At 37.4% G+C, this 27,872-nt stretch overlaps 1 protein-coding gene across 3 annotated transcripts in view; it reads left to right on the plus strand.

The window, feature by feature from the left end:
• The window catches only part of PPP3CC (protein phosphatase 3 catalytic subunit gamma), a 106,834-nt gene that overhangs the window by 45,206 nt on the left and 33,756 nt on the right, over nucleotides 1-27,872 (plus strand). For all 3 annotated transcript variants that reach the window (XR_011994156.1, XM_026007944.2, XM_026007945.2), the window contains exons 4-6: nucleotides 12,910-13,021; nucleotides 22,288-22,433; nucleotides 24,305-24,444. Coding sequence is in view for 2 of the 3 variants with exons in the window: in XM_026007944.2 (XP_025863729.1) it covers nucleotides 12,910-13,021; nucleotides 22,288-22,433; nucleotides 24,305-24,444 (398 nt within the window). In the remaining variant the exon portion in view is untranslated. The remainder of the gene's footprint in view (nucleotides 1-12,909; nucleotides 13,022-22,287; nucleotides 22,434-24,304; nucleotides 24,445-27,872) is intronic.

The raw sequence follows: 27,872 nt of genomic DNA on the forward strand, positions 1-27,872 counted from the left end.
TACGGATTTGGGAAAATAGATAGAGGGGATTAGGAGGTACAGACTTCCAGTCTGTAAATAAATAAGTCACAGGGATGAAATGTACATCACCAAAAATATAGTCAGTAATACTGTAATAACTTGTAGGGTTGGGACGCCTGCCTGGGTGGCTCAGCAGTTGAGCATCTGCCTTTGGTTCAGAGTCTGATCCCGGATTCTTAGGATTGAGTTCCACATCAGGCTCCTTGCGTGGAGACTGCTTCTTCTTCGGCCTGTGTCTCTGCCTCTCTTTCTGTGTCTCTCATAAATAAATAAATAAAATCTTAAAAAAAAATAGCTTTCTAGGGTTATAGGTGATAACTACACTTATTGTGGTAAGCACTGCATATTGTATAGGATTATTAAATCACTAAGTTGTACACTAGAAACTAATATAATATTGTATATCAACTGTAGTTCAATAAATAAGATAAAAAGGGAAGCAAACATAGCCTAAAAAAGAAAAGATTCCTACTTTCTATTCATTCACTTCTATTCATTTCTATTCTATTTCTATTCTATTTCTATTCTAATTCATTTCTATTCTATTCACGTTTCAATAGACAGTCAAAAGTATGGATTTTGAAAGACATATTGAATGTGTACTTATTTGTTTATTTGTTAGCATGAAGAGGTTTTAGAAGCTGACGAGAAGAATACAAAGCTTACTAAATTTTTAGTTCTGTTTAATGAAACTTTTTTTTAAAGATTATTTATTTATTTATTTATTTATTCATGAGAGACACACACACACAGAGGCAGAGACACACAGAGAGAGAGAGGCAGAGTCACAGGCAGAGGGAAAAGCAGGCTACTCGCAGGGAGCCTGATGTGGGACTCGAACCCAGGTCTCTGGGATCATGCCCTGGACTGAAGGCAGCGCTAAACTGCTGAGCCACTCGGCTGCCCCAATGAAACAACTTCTTAAAAAGATAATATTGTACCAAATCATCTTCAGATTATCAACTCACGCATTTATAAATAGTTTCAGTGCATCAGTATGTTCAGTAAAGCATACATCAAAAAAATCCATAATGATTTTTATATACATATACTATATTCAGAATATTTTCTGTTATACATTTTTTTCCTCATTCACCAACAAACGTTTCCTGATTGCCAACTTTATGGCAGGCTCTTAAGATAAATTAATGGGGCAGCCCTGGTGGCCCAGGGGTTTAGTGCCACCTTGGGCCTGGGGCCTGATCCTGGAGATCTGGGATCAAGTCCCACATCGGGCTCCCTGCATTGGGCCTGGTCCTCCCCCTGCCTGTGTCTGCCTCTGTGTGTGTGTGTGTCTGTCATGAATAAAAACATTAAAAAAAAAAGATAAATTAATGAATAAAATTCATGATTTCTATTTTTTGTTTGTTTTCTTTTTAAGATTCATGCTTTCAGGACACCTGGATGGCTCAGTCAGTTAAGCATCCAACTCTTGATTTCTGATCAGGTCATGCTCTCAGGATCATGAGATTGAGCCCCTCGTGGCTGCATGCTTAGCTGGGAATCTACTTGGGATTCTTTCTCTCCCTCTGCCCCTCCATGCCCTCTATTCCCCATGTTCACACACTCTTGAAAATAATAAGTAAATCTTTTCTTTTTTTAAATTTTTATTTATTTATGATAGTCACACAGAGAGAGAGAGAGGCAGAGACATAGGCAGAGGGAGAAGCAGGCTCCATGCACTGGGAGCCCAACGTGGGATTGGATCCCGGGTCTCCAGGATCGCTCCCTGGGCCAAAGGCAGGCGCTAAACCGCTGTGCCACCCAGGGATCCCAATAAATAAATCTTAAAAAAAAAAGATTCATGCTTTCTAAAGGAGCTGACAGTCTATTAGAAAAGATGCACTTATAAACAGATCTTTCAGTAATCGTACAAAAATGCTAATTTAATTTTTTGCAGTATTCTTCATATTAGGAACTGGCATATTGCCTGACAGTAGACACTGAATCCATATTTGTTGAATGAATGAATGTTAATAAATCAGTTTGATTTTATCTTGTTATTTGATGTTTGACTAACTTAAAGGATTTTTCTGGAATAGCTGAAGAGATAAATGGATTAAAACTGTAAAGTGACAATGCTATTTTTTTCCTTTTTTTTAGATTTTATTTATTTATTCATGAGAGAGAGAGAGAGAGAGGCAGAGACACAGGCAGAGGGAGAAGCAGGCTCCATGCAGGGAGCCTGATAATGGGACTCAATCCTGGGACCCCAGAATCATGTCCTGAGCCAAAGAAAGACCTTCAATCACTGAGCTACCTCGGTGTCCCAGTGACAATGCTATTTTATCCCAGTTTTAAAAGTAAACATCAGGGTGTATGTAGTGTTAGTTGGAAGTCACTTATTTGTAAACCACTAAGGTTATAAACTTCTGTAGGCAACAGATTAGTCCAATATAATACAAGTATATATTTGAACCATTTTTTTTATCAGTGTCCTTAATAAGCATGAATATGATGTTTTTGTCAAATGGATGCAAATAGGTAATGGAGCCCTTATTACAATTTTTTGTTGTTGTAAATAGTTCACTTTTTTTTTTAAAGGTTTTATTTATCCATGAAAGACGAGAGAGAGAGAGAGAGAGAGAGAGAGAGAGAGAGAGAGAGAGAGACATAGGCAGAGGGAGGAGAAGCAGGCTCCATTCAGAGAGCCCAATGTAGGACTCACGGTGCCCAGGTGCCCATAAATAGTTCATTTTTGTAGAAAAATTTGGAAATGTAGAATCTAAGAAAACAAAAACTTTTGGGACACCTGAGTGGCTCAGTGGTTGAGCATCTGCCTTCGGCTCAGGTTGTAATCCCAGAGTCCTGGGATCAAGTAAGTCCTGCATCAGGCTTCCCTGCATGGAACCTACTTCTCCTTCCTCTGCCTATGTCTCTGTCTCTCTCTTTCTGTGTCTCTCATGGATAAATAAATAAAATCTTAAAAAAATATATTATAAATCAGATATAATCACTGTTAACATCTTGTATTTTCTTTCTTTTTTTTTTTTTTAAAGATTTTTTTTGGGTAATCTATGTCCAATGTGGGGCTCAAGCTCACAACCCTGAAACCAAGAGTTGCCTGCTCCACTGACAGGCACCAACATCTTATATTTTCTTACAGTCTTTCTTCTTCTTTTATATATGCATATATCTTTTTTAATTTATTTATTTATTTATTTATGATAGTCATACAGAGAGAGAGAGAGAGAGAGAGAGAGGCAGAGACACAGGCAGAGGGAGAAGCAGGCTCCATGCACCGGGGAGCCTGACGTGGGATTCGATCCCGGGTCTCCAGGATCGCGCCCTGGGCCAAAGGCAGGCGCCAAACCGCTGCGCCACCCAGGGATCCCCCTGCATATATCTCTTTTAAAGAAAATTGAAATCATTTTTGTACATTTCCTTTTTGTAGTCTTTTTGTCCCCATTCAGTATTGTATTGAAAGCATTTTTCTCTGTTATTTGGAAAAATCTCTCCAAAATATGGTTAATGGTAAAAATATCATAAATTACTTCACCATTCTCCTATTGTTGGATAATTATTAGCAGGTAATTTTTAGCAGGTACTGCTTGTTGCCCATCTTTTCTCTCCTTCTTCCTTACTATCAAAATACCTATTTTGTTCAGATAAATGAGATTGGGGGTTTAGAGAGAACCTTGATTTCAGGAAAGGAGGCCCTTTAACCCAACCTCAGGGAATGAATTCTAATTGGTCTGAGCTACTCATGTGAATTAATTCCCTGTCATCAGTGATTGGTCTAGGGTAAACATGGGATTCTGTTTTGCCCAGTAATATGTAATGGGAACTCTGCTGTGTATATTTTGGTGTGAGGGTGCACACACACTTGGGTACTTTGGAATACTTGTTTCCAGATGAAAAGACTCTCGCAAGGTGAAAGCTTTTGAGCACTATTTCACCTTGTCATTTCAAATGTACTGTAGCAGCCACTTTGTGGCCATGTGGAAGGGCTAAGAATGAAAAGCAGACCTGCTGTGAATTACAGATCAAAGAGAGAGGGCATGGTTTCTTGGTGACAGTACTGAGCTGATACACTAAACTGGGCATCTGATTTCTTGTTTCTTCCTAAATTACTTAAATGTCTCTGTGGCTTAAGCCATATTTAATTGCATATTTATTACTTTTACAAGTGGTCATTTTCTAGTTATTTCCACTTTGCATATTGCTGCAGTTAATATCTTTTCAAATAAATTTTTAATAGCATTTCTGGTATTTCCTTGAGTCATATTCTTTTTTTTTTTTTTAAGATTTTTATTTATTTATTCATGAGAGACAGAGAGAGAGAAGGGGAGGGGGCAGAGACATAGGCAGAGGGAAAAGCAGGCTCCCTTCAGGGATCCCCAAGCGGGACTTGATCCCAGAACCCCAGGATCATGAACAGAGTCAGAGGCAGATGCTCAACCACTGAGCCACCCAGGTGCCCCAAGAAGTGATTTTTTAAAAATATTTTATTTATTTATTCATGAGACAGAAAGAGAGGCAGTGATATAGGCAGAGGGAGAAGCAGGCTCCATGCAGGGAGCCTGATGTGGGACTGGATCCCAGGACTCCAGGACCATGCCCGGGGCTGAAGGCAGGCCCTAAACCTCTGAGCCACCCAGGGATCCCCCTGTCTTTTTTTTTTTTAAGTATAATTAACACAATGTTATATTGTGTACAACATAGTGATTCAACAAGTTTATAAGTTATGCTATGCTCACCACAAGTGTAGCTAATATACGATGCTAGTACAATACCATTGACTGTATTTCCTATACTGTCTCTTATTTCTTTGACTTAATCATTCCATAAGTAGAATCCTATACCTCTTACTCCCTTTACCCATTTTGTCAGTCCCTCCACACACCTCCCCTCTAGCAACTATCAATTTGTTCTCTGTATTTATGAATTTGATTCTGCTTTTTATGTTTATTTATTCAGTTTTGTGTTGAATTCCACAAATAAGTGAAGTCATATGGTATTTGTTTTTCTCTGCCTGACTTATTTCATTTAAAATTTAATGTATATTTTTTGGGGAATATTCTGTGCAAGTTGATATATATCAAAAACAAAGTCAACCAAAAAAAAAAGGCATCTAAGTATATTTGTGTATATCCACATATTTAAGTTTCTTGTTTGTTCTGCAGTGTCCTGAAATGTACATATATTTTGATACAACAGTTCTATTTTTTAGAAATACTGCAGATGTACACATAATTATGTACAAAGACATATGAATGAATAGTTTGTCAAAATGCTTGAGAAGTCCTACTGGCATTTAATGAGCTGGGTCCAGGGAAACATATCATCCAATGTGCAGGAAACTCCTGAACAACAAAGAACCACGCTTTTCAGATTGTCAGTAGTACCTCTGTTGAGAAGCACGGTTAAATTCTGGGGATGGAGATGAACCAGCAAAGACAGGTCCCATACATGTTTTCTAATGAAAAGGACTGCATTGTGTATTTGTTTATGCCTGTGAAAATCAAATCAGGGTTAGCGGCTATAAGACCCGCAAGGATAGCTAATTTAGTTGGAGATTAGGAAAGGCCTACTTGAGTTAACATCTGAATAGAAATTTGAATGACCTGAGGGAATGAGTCTTGCCTATGCAGTCCGGGTTGGGGGAGGGGTGAGTACATTCCAGCAGAGAACATATTAAGTATAAAAGCTCTGAGGCTGGAGGAAGACTTATGCAGTCCTTGAATCGTTACACGGCCAATTTTGCCAGAAATAATAATGAGTAAGGGGAAGTTGTAGGTGATAGATCAGAAAGATAGGCAGAGGTTAGATGATGTCAGCCCTTTCAAACCATAGTAAGGAATTTATTCTGAATGCAATAGGAAGCCATTGGAGATTGATTGTTTTGAGCTGAGGAGTGACATATTCACATTTATATTTTAAAGCAGTTACTCTGAGGCACCTGGCTCAGTCTGATGCCAACTCTTGATTTCTGCTCAGCTCCTGACCTCAGGGTTGTGAGATGGAGCTGAACCCATGTCAGGCACCTGCTGTGCAGGAAGTCTGCTTAAGATTTTCTCTCCCTGGGCAGCCCTGGTGGCTCAGCGGTTTAGCGCTGCCTTCAGCCCAAGGCGTGATCCTGGAGACCTGGGATCAAGTCCCATGTCAATCCCTGCATGGAGCCTGCTTCTCCCTCTGCCTGTGTCTGCCTCTCTCAATGTGTCTCTCATGAATAAATAAATAAAATCTTAAAAAAAAAAAAAAAAAGATTCTCTCTCCCTCTTCCCCTTCCCCCTCCTTCTCTAAAACAACAAACAAAACAAAACTAGTTACTCTGGCTGTTTTGTGGTAAACTGACTGTGGAAGCCTAAGGGTGGGTACAGGGAGGCCAGTTAGGATTCTAATCCAGTACATGGGCAGGAGATGTTGGTGATTTAGATTAGGCTTATTCATAAGCACCTGGGATTTAGAAGTTTGAAGTCTTTCCTTTTTGGGAGGTGGGAAAATCTCAGTTCAAGTAATCAAGCTCATCAGGTCATGACACATTTATTACTAATCATTGCAAAGTCCCTGTCTGTTTTATTTTTTTTTTTCTTATCTGTGAACTCTATTTTTTTCTCCCTCTTGCTATTATGTATATCTCTGTTATGTTTAGTATATACCTCAGAATACATATAATACATTACATTAGTTTTTTAATATGTAAGGTTTTGGTGGATAAAGTATTTAAATTTTATATAAGTTTTTTGGTGCTATTCAGTGGTCCTCAAACTTTAGCATGCATCATAATTCCCTGGAGCAGTTGCTCAAAAACAGATTACTGGGCCCCACCTCAGAATTTCTGATTCACTTTCTGATATAGAGTCTGAAAATCTCTATTTCTAACAAGTTGCCATGTAATGCTAATGCACCACACTTGAGATGAATATGGCCACACTGAGAACTACTGCTGTGGCTTTGTTTCTGTTGATTTGGGTTTTCACTTAGAATGTTTATAAGATCTATCCAGATTACTGTCTCTCGGTCATTGCTTTCTGCCTGCTGTGTAGTTTCCATAGTATACCTATATGACATTTTAGTTCCTTATTCTCAATGGTGGACAGCTAGTTTGTAGTTTCTTTCTACAGTGAACATTGCTGTGATAAATATTCTTATATAGGGCAGCCAGGGTGGCTCGGCGGTTTAGCGCCTGCCTTGGGCCCAGGGCCTGATCCTGGAGACGTGGGATCGAGTCCCAAGTCGGGCTCCCTGCATGGAGCCTGCTTCTCCCTCTGCCTGTGTCTCTGCCTCTCTCTCTCTCTGTGTGTCTCTCATGAATAAATAAATAAAATCTTTAAAAAAAATTCTTATATAAATCCACTGATATTCCCATGCTTTAGTTTCTCTGTGGTTTATGAACAAGAGTGGAATTGCCAGGGAAAAAGGTATATATATACTTTTATACTTGAAGGTATATACTTCATATTCTATACTTCATACTTGAACTGATGATCCCAGATTCCTCTTCAGAATAGCTGTACCAATCTATATGCCTACCTGTAGCACCTAAGAGTTCATTTTTCCTTACAGCCCTCTCTCCAGAATTTAGTTTTATCTCACTTTCTAATATTTAGCGAAAATGTCTCCAATTACTAATGAAATTGAGCATCTCCTCATATGTTAGCTTTACAAACATATTTCCATATGTTTTTAATTTTTTTCCATATGTTTTTTAAAAATAAATATACTTGTCAGTGTATATTGCCCCTTAAGTGCTACTTTATTTGGGTCCCACAGATTTTGGCATGTATTGTTTTTATTATTATTTGGTATTTTATTTTATTTTTATTTTTATTTTTTTTTTGGTATTTTATATTTAAGAATTCTCTTTAACCCTAGGACAATGAAGTAGTTTGGTTTTTATTTCCAGTCATGCAGGATTTTTTTTTAGAGTTAGTATTTTGTTACTGATTCTAATTAATATAATTTAGAGAACATAACCTGAATAATATTCTTTGGAATTTATTGAGACTCCTTTCCTTTGTGCTGAGGTACCTACTAGATTTTCGTGACTATTTTTTTTTAAGTAATCTGTGTACCCAACATGGGGCTTGAACTCACAGCCCCAAGATCAAGAGTCACATGTTCTGCCAACTGAGCCAGCCAGGTGCCTCTTTGTACTATCTTGCATATACTTGAAAATAATGCATTCTCTTTGGAATTGTTCCCTGTAACTTTCGTTATTTTTATCTGCTTGAACTAGGAGTTACTTTTTATGTGTCAAAATTGCCAACTACAGTTACTGTTTGTTGGATTCTCCCCATAGTCCTGTCAATTGTTGCTGTGTTTTGAGACTATGTGTGAGATACGTATATTTCATAATTAGTATATATGATTGGTCTCATTATTTGCAGGTTCTGTATTTGCATATATGTCTCTCTGATAAAATTTATTTTAGTCCCCAATTCAATACACCTAGTGATTCTGAGGTCCTAGGCCCTCTCACCAGGAACTGGGAAATGTATTTAAGCATACCAACCTGTACATTTTTATTTGTTTCTGTATGTCTCTTATATACCCTAAAAAGAATGAATTTTGATTACAGTCCAACATCACAAGATTTAGTCTAGCCTTCCTCCTTTCCTACTCCCATTATCTACAGTATATTCACTTGCCTGTTCAATATTAGTATATCCATAAAATAGGTATATATCAGCCAGTTCATACTGTGAAAACAGATTTCCTAACTAGAGATAGAGCGCTTGTGTACATTTCTTTGTGTCTTTAGTCTTGTAGTAGGCAGTCAAAATACTATTTTCCAAAGTTACTTGGGTTCTTTTTCCCCATACCCTTCTTTGTTGCTTTGATATCTATTTATAATACAGTTAGGGTTATTACTGTTTGTATTCTGTTTGGGGTTTCTTTCACATGCTGGTTGATTTAATTATTTATTTTGGGAGGCACATGTAAAACATTACTGTTGTTCTAGGAGTCAAAGCTATCCAAAAGGTTATCCTTTGAGAGGCACTGCTCTCTCCTGAACCCTCTTAAACTGTTCCCAGTGCCCCCTTCTTTCCACCCCTTTCCTCTGTGCCCACTGTAAGTAACTTTAGTTTCTGACTTATCCTTCCTGTAATTCTTCTGCACAAATGAGTAAGTACATATGTCTTTTTGTATCCCTTCTTTATTACAAAAACAGTAGCATACTCTTTTGCACTTTACTTTTTTCACTTCATACTGTATTTTAGAAATTGCTCCAAATCAGTTTATAGAGCTCTTTCTCTCTGTTTTGTGTGAGTGTGTCATAATTTGCTAAGCCTTCTGTCCAATGTATGGTCATTTAGGTTGTTTCTGAAATGTTGCTATTACAAGCAATACCACAGGGCACCTGGGTGGCTCAGTTGTTGAGGATCTGCCTTTGGCTCAGGTCAAGTGATCCCCAGGTCCTGGGATAGAGTCCCACATCAGGCTCCCCCCAGAGAGCATGCTTCTCCCTCTGCCTATGTCTCTGCCTCTCTCTGTGTCTCTCGTGAATAAATAAATAAAATCTTATAAAAAATAACACCACAACTTTGTGAGTATTATTGTTGGAGGTATATCTTCAGGGTAGGTCAAAAGTTAAATGAATATGTAGTTTTAGCAGTTTTTGCCAGTTTTTTTTACTGTACAAATTTATTTTATTTTATTTGTATATAGTGAAATTTATCCATCCTTTAAACAAATTTTTTTAAAGATTTTTATTTATTTATTCATGAGAGACAGAGAGAGAGAAAGAGGCAGAGACACAGGCAGAGGGAGAAGCAGGCTCCATTCCATGCAGGGAGCCCGACGTGGGACTCGATTCCGGGACTCCAGGATCACACCCTGGGCCAAAGGCAGGCGCCAAACCGCTGAGCAACCCAGGGATTCCTATCCATCCTTTAAAAATTTTTTTTAGGGCAGCCCTGATGGCTCAGCGGTTTAGCGCCGCCTTCAGCCCAGGGCCTGATCCTGGAGACCCGGGATCGAGTCCCATGTCGGGCTCCCTGCATGGAGCCTGCTTCTCCCTCTGCCTGTGTCTCTGCGCCTCTCTCTCTCTGTCTCTCATAAATAAATAAAACTTAAAAAAAAAAAATTAAAAATAAATAAATAAATAAAGTTTTAAAAAATTTATTCAGGAGAAAGAAAAAGCACAAATGGGGAGTGAGGTGGGGGGCAGAGAAAGAGGGACAAGCAGAGTCCCCATTGAGCAGTGAGCCTGACATGGGGCTGGATTCAGGACCCTGAGATGATGACTTGAACTGAAGGCAAATGCTTAACCAGCTGAGCCATCCAAGAGCCCCTCCATCTTTTCTTTTCTTTTCTTTTTTTTCTTTTCTTTTTTTTCTTTTCTTCTCTTTTCTTTTCTTCTTTCTTTTCTTTTCTTTTTTTTTTTTGCCCCTAGTTTTTTTTTTAATTTTTAAAAATTTTTTTAAATTTTTATTTATTTATGATAGTCACACAGAGAGAGAGAGAGAGAGGCAGGGACACAGACAGAGGGAGAAGCAGGCTCCGTGCACCAGGAGCCTGACGTGGGATTCGATCCCGGGTCTCCAGGATCGCACCCTGGGCCAAAGGCAGGCACTAAACCGCTGCACCACCCAGGGTTCCCTGCCCCTGGTTTTTTTAATCATTACTTAAGATCAGGTTTTTCCCCGGGGTGCCTGAGTGGCTCAGTGGTTGAGCCAGACGTGATCCTGGAGTCCCAGGATTGAGTCCCACATTGGGCCCCCTGCATGGAGCCTGCTTTTCTCCCTCTGCCTATGTCTCTACCTCTCTCTGTATCTCTCATGAATAAATAAATAAAATCTTTAAAAAAAAATCAAGTTTCCCCCTACGTTAAGGGTACAGAACTCACCACTTTTTTTTATAGAACTTGCATGATTTCATTTTGATACAGTTAGCTCCCTTATCCATTTGTCATTTATTATGTATTACATGAGATATAGATCTAATTTTTTTTTGAAATGGCATCAGTTGACCCAGAGATATTTATTAAGAAATCCATCATTAGGGGAACCTGATGGCTTTGTCAGTAAGCATCTGACCAGCTCAGGTCATTATCTCAGAGTCCTGGGATTAAGTCCCATGTGCAGCCCCACAAGGAGACCCACGTTGAGCTCCACACTTAATGGGGAGTCTGCTTGTCCCTCTGCCCCTCTCCATGCTTGTGTGCAAGGATGTGCTATCTCTCTCTCTCAAATAAATAAATAAAAACTTAAATCCATCATTATCCTCAGTGAACTAGGATGCTACCTTTATTATATACCAAAAAATTTGTATATACTTGGATTAATTTCTGAGCTAGTTTATTCCACTGGTATATTTATCTATATATGTGCCAGTACCACTGTTTTAATTATAGAAGCTTTATAGTATCTCTTAATGTCCAGTAAGACTAGTTCCCCTCCATTCTCCATCCGCCCATAGTTCGCATTTTTCAATGTTTTTTTCCTGGCTGTTTCCTGGCTATTCTTGCATGTTTATTTTTCCATAGAAAATAACTTGTTGGTATTTTTATTGGAATTACAATGATTTTATAAATTAGGAAGAACTAAGGCAGAATCATCCTATCCAAGAACAAGGGATGTTTTTCCATTTGTTCTTGCCTACTTTTGTGTTTTTCAGGAGGGTCTTAAATTTTTCTTGGTATTAATTTTGCACAGTTCTTGCTAAATTTATTCCTGTATGTTTAATCTTCTTTGCTGCTATTATAAGTGGCAGGTGTCCTATTTATTGCTTGTGTATATGAAGGCTATTTATTTTATATATTAATTTTATATCTTGCCATGTTACTGAATTCTTTTATTATTTGAGTTGGGTTCTTTTTTTTTAAGATTTTATTTATTTATTCATGAGAGACACACACACAGAGCGAGAGAGAGAGGAAGAGACACAGGCAGAGGGAGAAGCAGGCTCCATGCAGGGAGCCTGATATGGGACTCAATCCCGGGTCTCCAGGATCAGGCCTTGGGCTGAAGGCAGTGCTAATAAACCCCTGAGCCACCCTGGCTGTCCTGTTTTTTTTTTTTTTTTTTTTTAAGATTTTATTTATTTATTTGAATGAGAGAGAGCCAGAGAGCATGAATGGGGGAGAAGCAGAGGGAGAAGCCGACTCCCTACTGAACAGGGAGCCAAACATGGGATTCGGTCCTGGGACTCCAGGATCATGACCTAAACCAAAGGCAGATGCTTAACCAACTAAGCCACCCATGTGTTCCACTGAGTTAGTTTTATCATTGATTTTTCTGGGGTTTTTTGGATATACTATTATTATATATTCTTCAAATAGAGTTATTTTATTTTTTCTTTATCCATTCCTTTTTTTCTTTAATAAAGATTTTATTTATTCGTAAGAGACACAGAGAGAGAGGCAGAGACATAGGTAGAGGGAGAAGCAGGATCCCTGCAGGGAGCCTGATGTGGAACTCGATCCCAGGACCCCCGGATCATGACCTGAGCCAAAGACAGACACTCGACCACTGAGCCATCCAGGTGCCCCTCTTTACCCATTCTTAAACCTCTAATTGATTTCTTTTGTCTAAATTAATTACCTGTACCTCTAGTACAGTGTTGAATAATAGCAGAGATAGTGGATATCCTTGCCTTATTCCTTATTTTAATGGAAATGTCTCTGGTGTTTCTTCATTAAATAAAATACTGATTTTAGGACCAAGAGTGTGGGGGTAGGGTCAGTAGGTGGCTTTGTCACAGAGTTATAGATATTTGGATAGAACACTGAAATATAAATTAAGAAGAGGTATGTATGAAACTACTATCTGTCAGATTTTAGAGCAACAGTATGTCACATTCAAAAAGTTAGAAAGTTTCATGTTTCAATTTGAGAATAGCAATGAGATATGCCATTATAGCAGGTCATTTGAATTTCTATAAATTATCCTTATGCATTATGGTCACAAATAAAAATATATACTTATTTTTGTCTTATAGTGTGTGCTGTTTTTGTGGAGTTTAAAGATTAATCATCCCAAAACAGTATTTCTGCTTCGAGGAAATCATGAATGTAGGCATCTTACAGAATATTTCACCTTCAAACAAGAATGTAAGTATAATCACTTTTCCAGAACTTTTTTTTTGAAGTAAACTCTACCCCCAGTGTGAGGCTTGGACTCAAAACTCTGAAATCAAGAGTCATATGCTCTACCAACTGAACCAGGTACCACATAAATTTTTTAGTTACCCTTTTGTCAATCCCAAAATGAATCAAACATAAACTAAATTAATAGAACTCAAATGCCTCCTATTTATTTCTGGTAAGAACCAAGACATTTGTTTTCAAAATAACTTTTGTGGTTTTCCCCTATGTATGTAAAGTAGTACATTTGGGGTATTTGGAAAACATAGAATAGTCCAAAGAAGATAAAAGTTGTCCACAGTAAAACCACTTAAAGATAATAACTATTGGGCAGCCCTGGTGGCGCAGTGGTTTAGCACCGCCTGCAGCCCAGGGCATGATTCTGGAGACCTGGGATCGAGTCCCACATCAGGCTCCCTGCTTCTCCCTCTGCCTGTGTCTCTGCCTCTCTCTCTCTCTCTCTCTCTCTCTCTCTCTCTCTTTGTGTCTCTCATGAATAAATAAAAAATAAAATCTTTAAAAAAAAAAAAACTATTATCTCACTATTTGAGAGGTAGTCTTCTTTTCTGTATACATAAAAACCTATCATGAAAGAGTTCAAATGCATGTATATTTGTACGTTTTCAAAATAAAATTGGGCTTTTATATGCACTGCTTAATAAATTGTGCCTTTCACTTTAATAAAATTTCTCTGTATCATTAAATATTTTTAAACAGGATTTTAAAATGTTATTTTAATATTTTTAAAGTATTCCACCTTATGAGGTGCCTTGGTGGCTCAATCATTTAAGCATCTGACTTCTGCTTGGGTTGCGATCCCAGGATCCTGGGATAGAGGCTTGCTGAGCAGGGAGCCTGCTCCTCCCTCTCCCTCTGCCACTCCCCCTGCTTGTGTGCCCTCTCTCAAATAAATAAATAAGTTCTTAAAAAGGGGGGGGGGGATCCCTGGGTGGCGCAGTGGTTTGGCGCCTGCCTTTGGCCCAGGGCCCGATCCTGGAGACCCGGGATCGAATCCCACGTCGGGCTCCTGTGCCTGGAGCCTGCTTCTCCCTCTGCCTGTGTCTCTGCCTCTCTCTCTCTCTCTCTCTCTCTCTCTGTATGTGTGACTATCATAAATAAATAAAAATTAAAGAAAAAGGTCTTCCATCTTATGAATGCACTATCATGTAGCCAATTTAGTGACAACTGTATGACATTTCTGTTGAATGACATTAATACTGTAATAGTTAAAAAAAAAAAAACTATTATTAAAGGTAGAGTTTTTTAAAGTCAAAATATTGGCGATCCCTGGGTGGCTCAGCGGTTTAGCGCCACCTTTGGTCCAGGTTGTGATCCTGGAGACCCGGGATGGAGTCCCAAGTCAGGCTCCCTGCGTGGAGCCTGCTTCTCCCTCTGCCCGCCCCCCTCTCTGTGTCTCTCATGAATAAATAAATAAAATCTTAAAAAAAAAAAATTGTTTGATAAAAAAAAAAAAAAAAAAAAAAGTCACAGATTTCTTTGACCAAAAAAAAAAGATTTCTTTGACCAGAATCTAGGTACTCACTATTGACTCTTAACTAACATTCAATGTGAATATTAACCTATTGGGCTTGTTTGAGAGAATTTACCCCAGGACATTTGTACTTAGTATTTCTTGTTTTCCCAGTTAGCTATCTGTTCATAAGACCTATGTCCTTACTTCACTGATGTCATCTCAGAGACTTTCTTCCTTGGTTGCTTTTTCTAAATTGTATATATCATCATTTTACTCTCATACCTCGCCTTTTTTTTAATAGTATCTATCAACACCTGAATTTTTTTTTTTTAATTTTTTATTCATTTATGATAGTCACAGAGAGAGGGGCAGAGGGAGAAGCAGGCTCCATGCACCGGGAGCCCGACGTGGGATTCGATTCCGGGTCTCCAGGATCGTGCCCTGGGCCAAAGGCAGGCGCCAAACCGCTGCGCCACCCAGGGATCCCAACACCTGAATTTTTATATAAGATTTATATTTTAAAAAATAGATTTATTATTTTTCTCTCCTACCATAATTTAAGTTTCATGACAGCAGGGACATGTTTTATCCACTGTTGTTTTTCCAGAACAGCGTCTAATAACTCATAGGAGAGGGCAGCCCCTGTGACTCAGCGGTTTAGCACCGCTCAGTCCAGGGTGTGATCCTGGAGCCCCGGGATCCAGTCCCACATCGGGTTTCCTGCATGCAGCCTGCTTCTCCCTCTGCCTGTGTCTCTGCCTCTCTGTGTGTGTGTCTCTCATGAATAAATAAATAAAATCTTAAAAAAATAAATAACTCCTAAGAGATGCTTAAAAATATTGGTTGAGTTATTTTGTTGAATGAATGATCATCCAGAATTTGTACTTTGGGCACAAATTCTCAGAAGACAATTACTAAGTTAGAGAGCCCGAACATTTTAAAGACTTGATACATACTCTAACTAGCCCTCTAAAAAGATTTATCAATTTATACTTTAGGGAGTTTTTGTATTTTTATATAAAGTGAGAAGAAATAGAACCCACAAAATTTTAACACTTTTGATTTCTAAAATGTTAGCACATTCTTTATAAAATAAGGAAGCTGAACTAGATTCTTGGGTAATGTCTGGCTCTGAGATCTACCTCTTTCCCCAAATAAAACTGAATATATACAAATGCTTTAATGTCATATAATTGATGATTTGATCATGGATTCTACTTTGCTTCCTATTTAGATTTCTCTTTATTATCTTGGAGGAATAAATCATAAAATATTTAAAGTTTTATTCCCAAAGAATATTCAAAATTGAAAAAAAAACAACTTTTAAATTTATTTCCCAAGGCTCAAGAGTTCATCCAATCTTTCTCCCCCAAATCCCTTTATTTACAGGTAGGTAACAACTTAAGAGTGTTTGACTCATAGTAACTCTTGTTATTGAAGCTTCCTTTTTTTTTTTTTTTTTTAAATTTTTTTTTAAAGGATTTTATTTATTTATTCATGAGAGACACACAGAGAGAAAGAGAGAGAGGCAGAGACACAGGCAGAGGGAGAAGCAGGCTCCATGCAGAGAGCCTGACGTGGGACTCGATCCCAAGGTCTCCAGGATCAGGCCCTGGGCCGAAGGTGGCGCTAAACCACTGAGCCACCGGGGCTGCCCCCATTGAAGCTTCCTACACTGGAGTTGGCAGTTGTAATGACAGCCTTTCTCCTAGTAGATTCTGAAAGAAAAGGTCATTCGTATTAGAATGAAAAATTTAGAGTATGAAAACTTAAAAAAAAAAATTCCTCTGACAGGACAGTCAGCTACAGGTGGGCAAGATACAGATCATTCCAGCCCTTGGGATTTAGAATACAGTTCAAACCAGTAGGTAACAACCACGAAATTTTTTTAAAAATTAGATCTACGTTGGTGAGTGTTTAAATTGGTATAAAGTATTTGAAGAGTAATTTTGGAATGTCTGTGAAATTTCTGATCCAGCATCTTGGCTTCTAGCAATTTATCATGCAGATTATATACGTTTTTTTTAATATGTATATACGTTTTTTAATGCTGTATAACAAATCACCACAAATTCAGCTGTTCGAAACAATGCATTTATTATATCACAGTTACTGTAGGTCAGAGATCCAGGCAGAGTGTGGCTGAATTCTCTGCTCAGGGTCTCCCGAGCTGAAATCCAAGTGTCACCAGGGCTGCAGTTCTCATCTGCAGCTTGGCATCTTTTCTAAGCTCACCAGTTATTGGCAGTAGGCAGTTCATAGTATCGATGTTTGCTTTCTTCCAGACAGCCTAAATGCATATATCTCTACCGCCTTCTGTGATCAACCAGCTGGGGAAAACCCTTTTCTTTTTTTCTTTCTTAAAGATTTTATTTATTTATTCATGAGAGAGAGAGAGGCAGAGACATAGACAGAGGAAGCAGCAGGGGCTCTTTACAGGGAGCCCTAGGTGGGACTATCCTCAGACTCAGGATTATGCCCTGAGCCAAAGGTAGACCTCAACCGCTGAGCTACCCAGGCATCCCAACCCTTTGCTTTTCAAAAGTTCACTTGATTAGGTCAGGTCCACCTAGCAGAATCTCCCTTTTGCTGTAATGATATGTAATCATAGGACTCTCAACATAGCCACAAATTCCACACTCACTGCTGTAGGTCATTGCTGTTCATTTTAGAATTCTGCTTACTATACTCACAAAGATAATAGGTTATGCATGTATAAGGATGTATGATAACAATTATAGTATTAATTGTAATAGCAAAAAAGGAAAACAACAAAAAAAGAATTTAAATATAAATGAAGGACTACTTAAGTGAGAATACATTTTAAAGAATGGAATACTAGGCAGCTATTGAAAGATCAAGGTGGGCCTACATGTACTGATATGGAGAGATGTTCAAATATATTGTTAGGTGACAGGATCCCATTTGCAGAACATATATAATGCCATCTCCTTTGTAAATTAAAAATATATAATGTTTAGAAGAAATGTATAATAGTTATCACCTGTGGGGAGTTGGGTCAGCGTAACTTGTATTTTTAATTTTATATCTGCCTGTGGTATTGCTAGAGTTATTTTTATAACTACCATGTACAACTATTACAATAAAATTTTTAACTGGTAAATTAGAATCACCTGAATGGGCCCCAATAACTTAAGAGGCTTTTTTAAAGCACTGCAGATAATTGTGCTGCATGCCGCTGGTTTAGAGGCTTTGAAAGTATCTACAATTTGTCATTTGAGAACCACTTCACCAAATAGTTTAAAAATTGGAAATATTTTGCATTGTTTTTATAAACCAAATATGGGGATATTACTCATTACACTTCTCTTTTCTTTACCTGGGAAAATTAAATAATGCGTATCAAGCCGTTGACAAAGGTTCTGGAATGATCAGTATGTAGCAAAAAATAAGTCATAAGAAAGCTGCCTATGAATGCCTCTGTTCTGAATTAAGGGTCAGGTTTTTTTTAGGTAATATCTTATCCAATCCTTCCTCTGTTTGCTCAGAGTTCTTTTTTTGACTAGTATAAATTGGTTCAGACTATTTTTAGAAGACGAAACAATACAACATTGGGAGAAAATTTTTTAAGTATTTCATTTTACACAGAATTTCTTATCTTAGGTTTTTATTTGCTTTTCACATGCTTTGTCAAACCAGGTTTCTTTCTTTTTTTTCTTATCTATAGAGATACTCCAGTTTCAGTCAAATACTGCATATGAAATGTAGATAAATCTTGGAACAAGCACATAAATACAATTTCACATTTTATTCTTAGGAACAAAGATCATGTGTGCTGCTTTGCATGGATGTTTTCACTGATAAACTGTCTCTCTTAAAGGGCCATTGTGGCTTTTAGAATCAGCACCTTACAATTACTGCTAAATGATGCTTAGTTTCTGAGTGTGCAGCTGCAGTCTTGTGACTATTTCTAAGGATCGCAGGTGAAGATTGTTTTTTTTCTTTTTTTTTCTTCCATCAATTCTTAAGTTGCTTTACATTACAGTTTTTAAAAAAACATTCCTTTCAAACCCAGAGATAATTTGAGTAGCAAAGAAAAATAGAAGTTAACTTTTGACATATCATTTATGGTTGCAAAAGCATTGTTTTATTGTTATATACTTGAAAAGTGAACCTAATGCTTTTATGATTCCATCTCATAGCAATTTCGAAAGTAAATTAATTGTTGTTTCCATAAGCTATTTTTTGATATTTAATTAAATAGCTTACCGACAAGTTCTGGAAACTCCTGTTGTAATTTTGCTAATGAAAACAGTACTGTAATGACAGGTTTATTTTTTTAAAATAAGTATTGCTTGTCATTAATTATAGTATTATTTGTAGTACTAAGAGATTGGTGTTAAATTGTGGTATATCCATAAAGTGAACTACTATCCATAAAGTATTTGTGTGCTTGTTCCAAGATTTATTCACATTTCAGATGCAGCATTAGAATGAAACAAGCATAAAAAATAATTACAAACTCTTCATATAAAGATGTGGCATGATCTCCAAAATATGTTAAGTACAAAAAGCAAGTGTAAAACAGTGTATATAAACTACCATTTATGTGAAAAACAAAAGGATGTTTTGAAAAGAGAATAAATATCTGCATGTGTATGCATAGGGTATCTTTGTAAAGATCTCCAGAAAACTAGTAATACTGGTTGCCTGGGGGGGGGGTGGTGGCAGGAGTAGAGGTTTGTAGGAGGCTCTGTATAGCCTTTTATAGCTTTTGTATTTTTTAACTATGTAAATGTAAATCTTTTTTTAAATAATGAAAGCAAATGTAAATGAAGATAAGTATATAATCAGTGGCTAGACCAGGTCAGGGTTTCTTGCAAATAGTGTTGACTCTCAAAATTACTTATAGGGCAGCCCGGGTGGCTCAGCGATTTAGCGCCGCCTTTAGCCCAGGGTGTGATCCTGGAGACCTGGGATCGAGTTCTGTGTCAGGCTTCCTGCATGGAGCCTGCTTCTTCCTCTGCCTGTGTCTCTCTCTGCCTCTCTCTCTCTCTCTCTCTGTGTTTTTCTCATGAATAAATAAATAAAATCTTAAAAAAAAAATTACTTTTAAAGAATATTATTGAAACTTTGTTTTGTTAATGTTGTAGTGTTGATACTGGTTAGAACTTGTAGCATCAGTGTGATCCTGTGATTGAGGTACATTTTTCCTTTATTATGGAAATGATTGTCTTATGGAATGTAGCTTAAAATTTGTCATGAAAATAAAACACTGAGTCAAGTAATTTAATTAACCTTTGGGAATTATATGTTTGGCTATTTAGATTCTCCTATTAAATATTTAATTTGAAATAATGATTGGGAAGATAACTGCATGGTTTTAAGAGCATGAATAGGTTCAGTTTCCAGCCCAACATCTGGCAAGTAGACCCAATTTCTTTAGCTTTTTAATGAAGATAGTAATAGTACTTGTTTCATAGGGTTTCTGTGAAGATAAAATAAGGTAATTATATTAGTTAATACTTACATAGTACCTACTGTGTGCCAGACATTATTCAAAGCATTTTACATATATGAATTCACTTAATCTTCACAGCAGCCTTGTAATGTAGGCATATATTGTTATTATGCCAATTTTATGGATGAGGACATCAAAGCATAGGGAGCTAAGTCATCTGTGCTGAGTAGCATAGCTAGTAAACCAAGTTTCAGATCCAGGCAGTCAGGTTCCAGACTGTTCTCTTGACCACCGTGCTGTGAGGAACACTTTTTTTTTTTTTTTTAAGATTTTATTTATTTATTTATTCATGAGAGACACAGAGAGAAAGGCAGAGACACAGGCAGAGAGAGGAGAAGCAGGCTCCATGCAGGGAGCCCGATGGGGATTCGATCCCGGGACTCCAGGATCACACCCTGGGCCAAAGGCAGACGCTCAACCACTGAGCCACCCAGGCGTCCCTGTGAGGAACACTTAACCCAGATACACTGTGAGCCTTCAACAAATTCAATAATAAAGGTAATATGATAATATATATTATTATAGAAAGTTAATATATCTCATTAGAGAAAACACAAATAAAGTAAGCCAAAGAAGAATATAGATATCATCTTCAGTCTAACCCCTCAGGAGATAAGTGTTGGTGTTTATATACCTATCCATAAACTTTAAGAAAATAACATTTTGTAAACTATTTTGGTCATGTGTTAATATAACATTTACTTCTGTTTTGCTTAATTTGATTTATAACCTCCTGGTTTTTAAAATTTTTTATTAATTTTTAATTCCAGTATAGGTAACATGTAGTTTTATATTAGTTTCAGATGTACAATATGTGATTCAGCAACTCTATATGTTACTTAGTGCTCATCATGATAAGTGTACCCTTAATCCCCATCACCTGTTTCATCCATCCTCCCCCACTCACCTCTCCTCTGGTCATCATCAATTTGTTCTCTATAGTTAAGAGTCTGTTTCTTGGTTTATCTCTGTCAGTTTTCCACCTGTTACTTAATTACATATTTTCTGGATAATTGTAGAGACCCCACCCTCTGCCCACCGGAGTGTTTCTTTGTTCTTTAACCCCAAAATACAATTTAAGATGAACATTTTTTTTTTTAATTTTTTATTTATTTATGATAGTCACAGAGAGAGAGAGAGAGAGAGGCAGAGACACAGGCGGAGGGAGAAGCAGGCTCCATGCACCGGGAGCCTGATGTGGGATTCGATCCCGGGTCTCCAGGATCGCGCCCTGGGCCAAAGGCAGGCGCCAAACCGCTGCGCCACCCAGGGATCCCTAAGATGAACATTTTTATACAGAATATAATTAGGACAAAATTTGCTTAAAGACCTTAAAAATCATGAGCAAAAGATTATTGACATTTTATTGATTACTCTTAAAACTTCAGTTTCCATTAATATATGTTCAGTACCTCCAAGGAATCTTTTTAGACCCAACAAAACATTTAGGCTTACAAGACTACCATGGGCCGTATTGGCATTCATCTACTTAAGAAGGATACGGGGGATCCCTGGGTGGCGCAGCGGTTTAGCACCTGCCTTTGGCCCAGGGCGCGATCCTGGAGACCCGGGATCGAATCCCACGTCGGGCTCCCGGTGCATGGAGTCTGCTTCTCCCTCTGCCTGTGTCTCTGCCTCTCTCTCTATCTCTCTGTGACTATCATAAATAAATAAAAATTAAAAAAAAAAAAAAGAAGGATACGGTCCAGGAAGGGGGACAACACCAGGCATTCCTTTTCAGTCGGTATAGCAGTCCAGACGTTTTCTGCCTTTCACCATCCCCTCCAAGTCACAATCCCAGGTACAGGGAAACAAAATCCACATTGGGCAGATCAGGGAGCCACTGTGGCTTAGAAGCCTCATGTAGCACAGTTGCCAGTATCTCCCATAAAGCTTGGTTGGTATAGATTCCAGGGTCCCAGAGGGACCTACCTCAAGTCATCATTGCATTCAGAAGTCCAAAGCTATAGCTGCCTATCAGGTAATTGAGTAATTTTTGCCATAAGAAATGTTGCCTAATAACACAGCTGACATTCACCTTAACAGGTTTCCAGGGCAACAGGACTAGAAGGTTAATCCAGGGTCACATTTGTCTTTAGAGAAGATTTTGTTTACCTTTTAGATTTTGTTTACAACTTTTCAAGAATATTTTTATACAGATGATTGTGTTTTCAAATTTGCCTGAAATAAATGACTTTATAATTTTCTGCCCAATATCCTTATTCATATATGATAAATTTAGCTTTTCTTCTTTTGACTGTTTTTCTTTTTTTATAGGTCGAATTAAATATTCTGAAGAGGTATATGATGCATGTATGGAGACATTTGACTGTCTTCCTCTTGCTGCCCTCTTAAACCAGCAGTTTCTGTGTGTACATGGAGGGATGTCACCTGAAATTACTAGTTTAGATGACATTAAGAAAGTAAGTAACCTTTCATTAGTCTCATGGAATATATATTTTTTCAGCTTTATCTTTTATTGTAGTCAACTATATGCCTCTATTGCTGAAAAATTTTAAATGCAGATAATCAAAAGTAAGAGAGTGGAAATCATCTGTGACCTCATTATTGGGAGAGGACTACTATTAACATTTTGCTAAATGTCTTCCAGAAAATTTCTGTAAATTTTAGTGAAATCTATACTTTCATCAACTAGAAACATAACCTATTTTGAGTATAGCCCTAAAATTTTAAATTATGTAGCATTATGAAAGGAAGGAAATCAGGTTTCCCCTGTTCTGCAATTAATTGTGTAACCTTGACCAAATCAAGGTTAACTCTTAGTTACATCTTCTTCTCTGGGAAATGAAGTTAGAATGGATAGTCTGTGAACTTCCAGCTCTCAAATTCATTGGCTTTGGCATTTTATTTTATTATTTTTTTATTTTTTAAAGATTTTATTTGTGTATTCATGAGGGACACACAAAGAAAGAGAGAGAGAGAGAGAGAGAGAGAGGCAGAGACAGAAGCAGGCTCCATGAAGGGAGCCTGATGCGGGACTCGATCCCAGGACTCTAGGATCATGCCCTGGAATGGAGGTGGGCGCTAAACTGCTGAACCACCCAGGGATCCTGGCTTTGACATTTTATTTATTTATTTATTTATTTATTTATTTATTTATTTATTTATTTATTTATTTTTATTTATTTATGTATGATAGTCACAGAGAGAGAGAGAGAGAGAGGCAGAGACACAGACAGAGGGAGAAGCAGGCTCCATGCACCGGGAGCCCGATGTGGGATTTGGTCCCGGGTCTCCAGGATCGCGCCCTGGGCCAAAGGCAGGCGCTAAACCGCTGTGCCACCCAGGGATCCCCCCGGGCTTTGACATTTTAGATGATAGAGTTTAACTGCTACACTTGCATGAGTTAATGATTATTATTTTCAGGATTTTCTATAAAGATGATCAATCTTTTTTTTACTTCTTTTGTCCTACATTATCGTTTTCTTTTCTCTACCTTTGTATTGTACCTGTCTCATATAGGTACTGAAATTAAAGATTTTTTTTTTTTGTTTATAAAACTTTTCTCTGAATTAAAGTTACTCTCCTCAGGGTAAGAGGGTGTGCCTATATTTCTGCTGCCTTATGATCTTTAAAATAACCGACTTTCTCCTTTACATTGTAAGTCTTGAATTTTGCAATTCTGAATCAATTGTATTAAAAACCTACCCTTTCATTTAGAAGTCCTCAACTCTTTTAGTTACTGGTTTTGTCTTGGTATTCATGCTACTAACCAAAGCAGCAGTGACTAAAAGCTTAAATTAATAACTTACATTGAAATGCCTACACTGCATAGAAGGGAAAGGATGAAAGTTCTTTACAAAATAAAACTAGAAATCTCCTTTGGAATGAGGTGTACAATGAACAGAACCATTGTAAAACCTTTCCTGGTCTGATGGTAATGTTAGCTCACCTAGGCAGTTGAAGTGAATTTTACATAGTCTTTCTCAATAATAGTATATCTCTATAATGGTTGATTTCACATTTGAATTAAATGAGTTCTGCTTTTAAGACTAGGATGTAAAGGAGTCCTTTTCTATAGTATGGTTAGATGCCAGTGATATTTATAAAAATTTATTTCAAAAAAATAATAAATATGTATCCAGATTTGTTAAATGCTCATTTTCTTCCTAAAGGAAAACTTCTCTAAGGGGCTTGCTGCTTTTTCTCCTAATACATTCTTGTGGGTAGGAGGGTTTTGTTTTGTTTTGTTTTGTTTTTTGACCCATACCAGTTTCCAAAAGCTCTTTTGCTTTCATGATTTTTCTTCTTTTGGCTTTTGTGTGTCTTTTAGTTAGACAGGTTTAAAGAACCTCCAGCCTTTGGGCCAGTGTGTGACCTGCTTTGGTCCGATCCTTCAGAGGATTATGGCAATGAAAAGACTTTGGAGCACTATACCCACAACACTGTCCGAGGGTGCTCTTATTTTTACAGGTAAGCTAATCCCCAAAGTTATAAAATTAAGAAAGGCAATTGTAATATGTATCATCAAATTATTTTTAAGTACTTTATATCTCTGATTTGTGTAGTATAGACTTGTTTAATTTTTTGATTAATAGAAGGTAGAAAACGTGTTTATTTTGTTTTTCATATTTTAATAGGTATTATGTGCTCCCATAATATATAGGAGTACCTTCATTAATACCTAAGTGTGATGTACTGAACATAATTGAACAGAACATCTTACGGTGCTTAAGTGTTTTCTGATTCTAAATGATCTCGATTATTATCTATGAGTTTTTTAAAAATAAAGATTTGTTGGCTCTTTCCCCAGAGATTCTGATTAGGTAGATCTGAGACAGGAAAATCCTGTTATTTTTTTTTTTTTAAAGAGCTCTCTGGCATTTGGAACCACTACTATAGGCAAAGATATAAAAAGAATAGGACATTGTGAACTAAGTGCAGGACATTTCCTGGAAGTTGGCTGTTGTCTTAAATCTCCTATGTGAGCTTTTATTGTGTTCTGCCATTCAAAAATAGGGAGATAGAGGTTTGAAGTCTAAAGTTTTTTAATCCCAATATTTTACTGTGACAAGTAATGCATATATTTAGTTCCCTAAAAATCTCTGTTAATTGCATGAGATAACATATTCGTTAAGTGAAATCCACATACAAAAAGTAAAAAGCTTTACTACTGCCATAGTTTTAACATTCTTCTAAGCAACCTTGTTTTAATTCTTTCTAAATAATTTAGATTTTACTTCTCTTTAAAAAAAAAAGATTTTATTTATTTATTTTGAGAGAGAAAGAGAGCACAGTGGGTGGGGGGAGGGGCAGAGGTTGAGGGAGAATCTCAAGCTGACTCCCCACAGAACATGGAACCCACACAGAGTATGGCTCAGTCCCATGACCCTGAGATCATGATTTGAGCCAAAACCGGGAGAAGGACAGTCAGCTGACTCTCTAAATTTTACTAATCTTTACACTGCTTAAAATAAAGAGCATAATGTCTTTTTATTGTTTGCTCAATATAAACTGGTATGATTTCTTTGGAGATGAACCTGACAGCATCTCTCTATTATAAAGGCCTTTAATCCAGAAGTTCTACTTCTAATGTGTAGTCCTGTGGCTATACAATTGATTCTTGGTATTTACGAATTCCGATATGCAAACTTGTCTACCTGCTAAGAATTACTTATAAGTGTAAAGTCCCCACTCATAGCACTTTCACTGTCATTCAGACATGCACACATGCAGAATGATGAAAAATATGTTACTTAATGTGTGTTCCTGAGGTCTCAAGGAGCTGCTCTGCCTTCTTGTTTCTGCTTTCATGCTTAAGACCATTCTTTTTCTGATCCATTTAGTGCAATATTTTTCGCATTTTTTGTTGGTAAAATGGCCCCTAAGCATAGTGCTTAAATGCTATTGAGTATTTATTCATGTAAGAAGGCTGTGATGTGTCTTACAGACAAAATACATGTATGTTGGGATGCCTGAGTGTCTCAGCAGTTGAGCATCTGCCCTTGGCTCAGGGCGTGATCCTGGGTCTGGGGATTAAGTCCCCCATCAGGCTCTCTGCAGGGAGCCTCCTTCTCTCTCGATGTCTCTCTCTCTCTCTCTCTCTCTCTCTCTCTCTCTCTCTCTGTGTCTCATGAATAAATACATTTTTAAAAATACATGTATGTTATATAAGCTTTATTTGGGAATGACTTACAGCATTGTTGTCCATGAGTTCCATGTTAATTAACCAACAGTATATATTATTAAGTAAGGTATCCTTACACAGAGACACACATAAAACAAGGTTATATATTGATTGGTTAATGAAAATGTGACCAGAGGATCAGAGGACCCTAACTATGTATTTTCTCTAGGAGTGGTGGTTCAGTTTTAACTAACTCAGTATTTACAAGTTAGCTTTATAGAACATAGCTAATGCAAATAATAATAATCAACTATGTGGAAGTGTGTAAAATATATGTACAGTTGACCTTTGAACAATATGTGTTTGAACTGAACAGGTCTACTTACACATGGATTTTTAAATATAAATACAATACAGTACTATAAATTTATTTTTTCTTATGATTTTCTTTTTTAAGATTTCATTTATTTATTCATGAGAGACACACAAAGAGGCAGAGACATAGGCAGAGGGAAAAACAGGCTCCATGCAGGGAGCCCGATGTGGGACTCGATCCCAGGACCCCAGGATCACACCCTGGACCAAAGGCAGCCACTCAATGGCTGAGCCACCCAGGCGTCTGCCTTATGATTTTCTTAATAACATTTTCTTGTTTCTAGCTTGCTTTAGTGTAAGAATACAGCATATAATAGATAGAACATAGAACGTTGATACAAAATATGTATCAATTGACTGTTAAGGGTAAGGCTTCTAGTCAATAGGCCAGTAAAGTTTTGGGGGAGTCAAAAGTTACATACATAAGGAGTGCCTGGCTAGCCCAGTCAGTAGAGCATGTGACTTTTGATCTCAGGGCCATGAATTTAGGCCCCATGTTGGGCATGGAGCCTACTTAAAAAAAGTTTAACAGAAGAAAAATTTTAAACACAGATTTTTGACTAGATGGAGAATCAGCAATCCCCACATTGTTTAAGAGTCAATGGTACGAGGTTATTCACTGCTGTATTATTTATGATAAAAACTCAATTTTTTTTTTAAGTAGGCTCCATGCCCAGCAAGGAGCCCAATGTGGGGCTTGAATTCATGACCTGGAGACCCTAAAATCAAGATTGTGATGTTTAACCAATAGAGCCACCCAGGGCAGGGTACCCCTATGATAAAAGATTTAAAACAACCTAATTGTTAATAGAAGAATAGTTAAATACCTTGTGGTACATTCAGACAATGGAATATGCCAGATTATGCAATGAGGCTATTTTTTTTAAAAGATTTTATTTATTTATTCATGAGAGACACACACACACACACACACACAGAGAGAGAGAGAGAGAGAGACAGGCAGAGGGAGAAGCAGGCTCCATGCAGGGAGCCCGATGTGGGACTCAATCCCAGGACTCCAGGATTACGCCCTGGGCTGAAGGCAGTGCTGGACCACTGAGCCACCCAGGGATTCCGAGGCTATTTTTTTTTTTTTAACTAAAAAAAAAAAAAAAAAGAAGAAACTCTTTATATATGGATACAAAATAAAAGCATACCTTATTTTATTGCAAGGTATGTACATTATTTTTTTAGACATAAATAATGGGAATAAATTTTGGGAAACCAAAAAATTAATTTGACCTGCTTTATTTCAATATTTGCTTTGTTATGGTGGTCTGAAACAGAACCCACAACATCTCCAAGGTATGCCTATAGAATATCTTTTAAAGGATAGTCAAAGAAACCGAGAACATTGGTTGCTTCTAAGGTAGCTGGAAGATAGATGTAAGAAGAAGGA

This window comes from Vulpes vulpes, chromosome 9, assembly GCF_048418805.1.
Source record: "Vulpes vulpes isolate BD-2025 chromosome 9, VulVul3, whole genome shotgun sequence".
Classification (NCBI taxonomy): Eukaryota; Metazoa; Chordata; class Mammalia; order Carnivora; family Canidae; genus Vulpes; species Vulpes vulpes.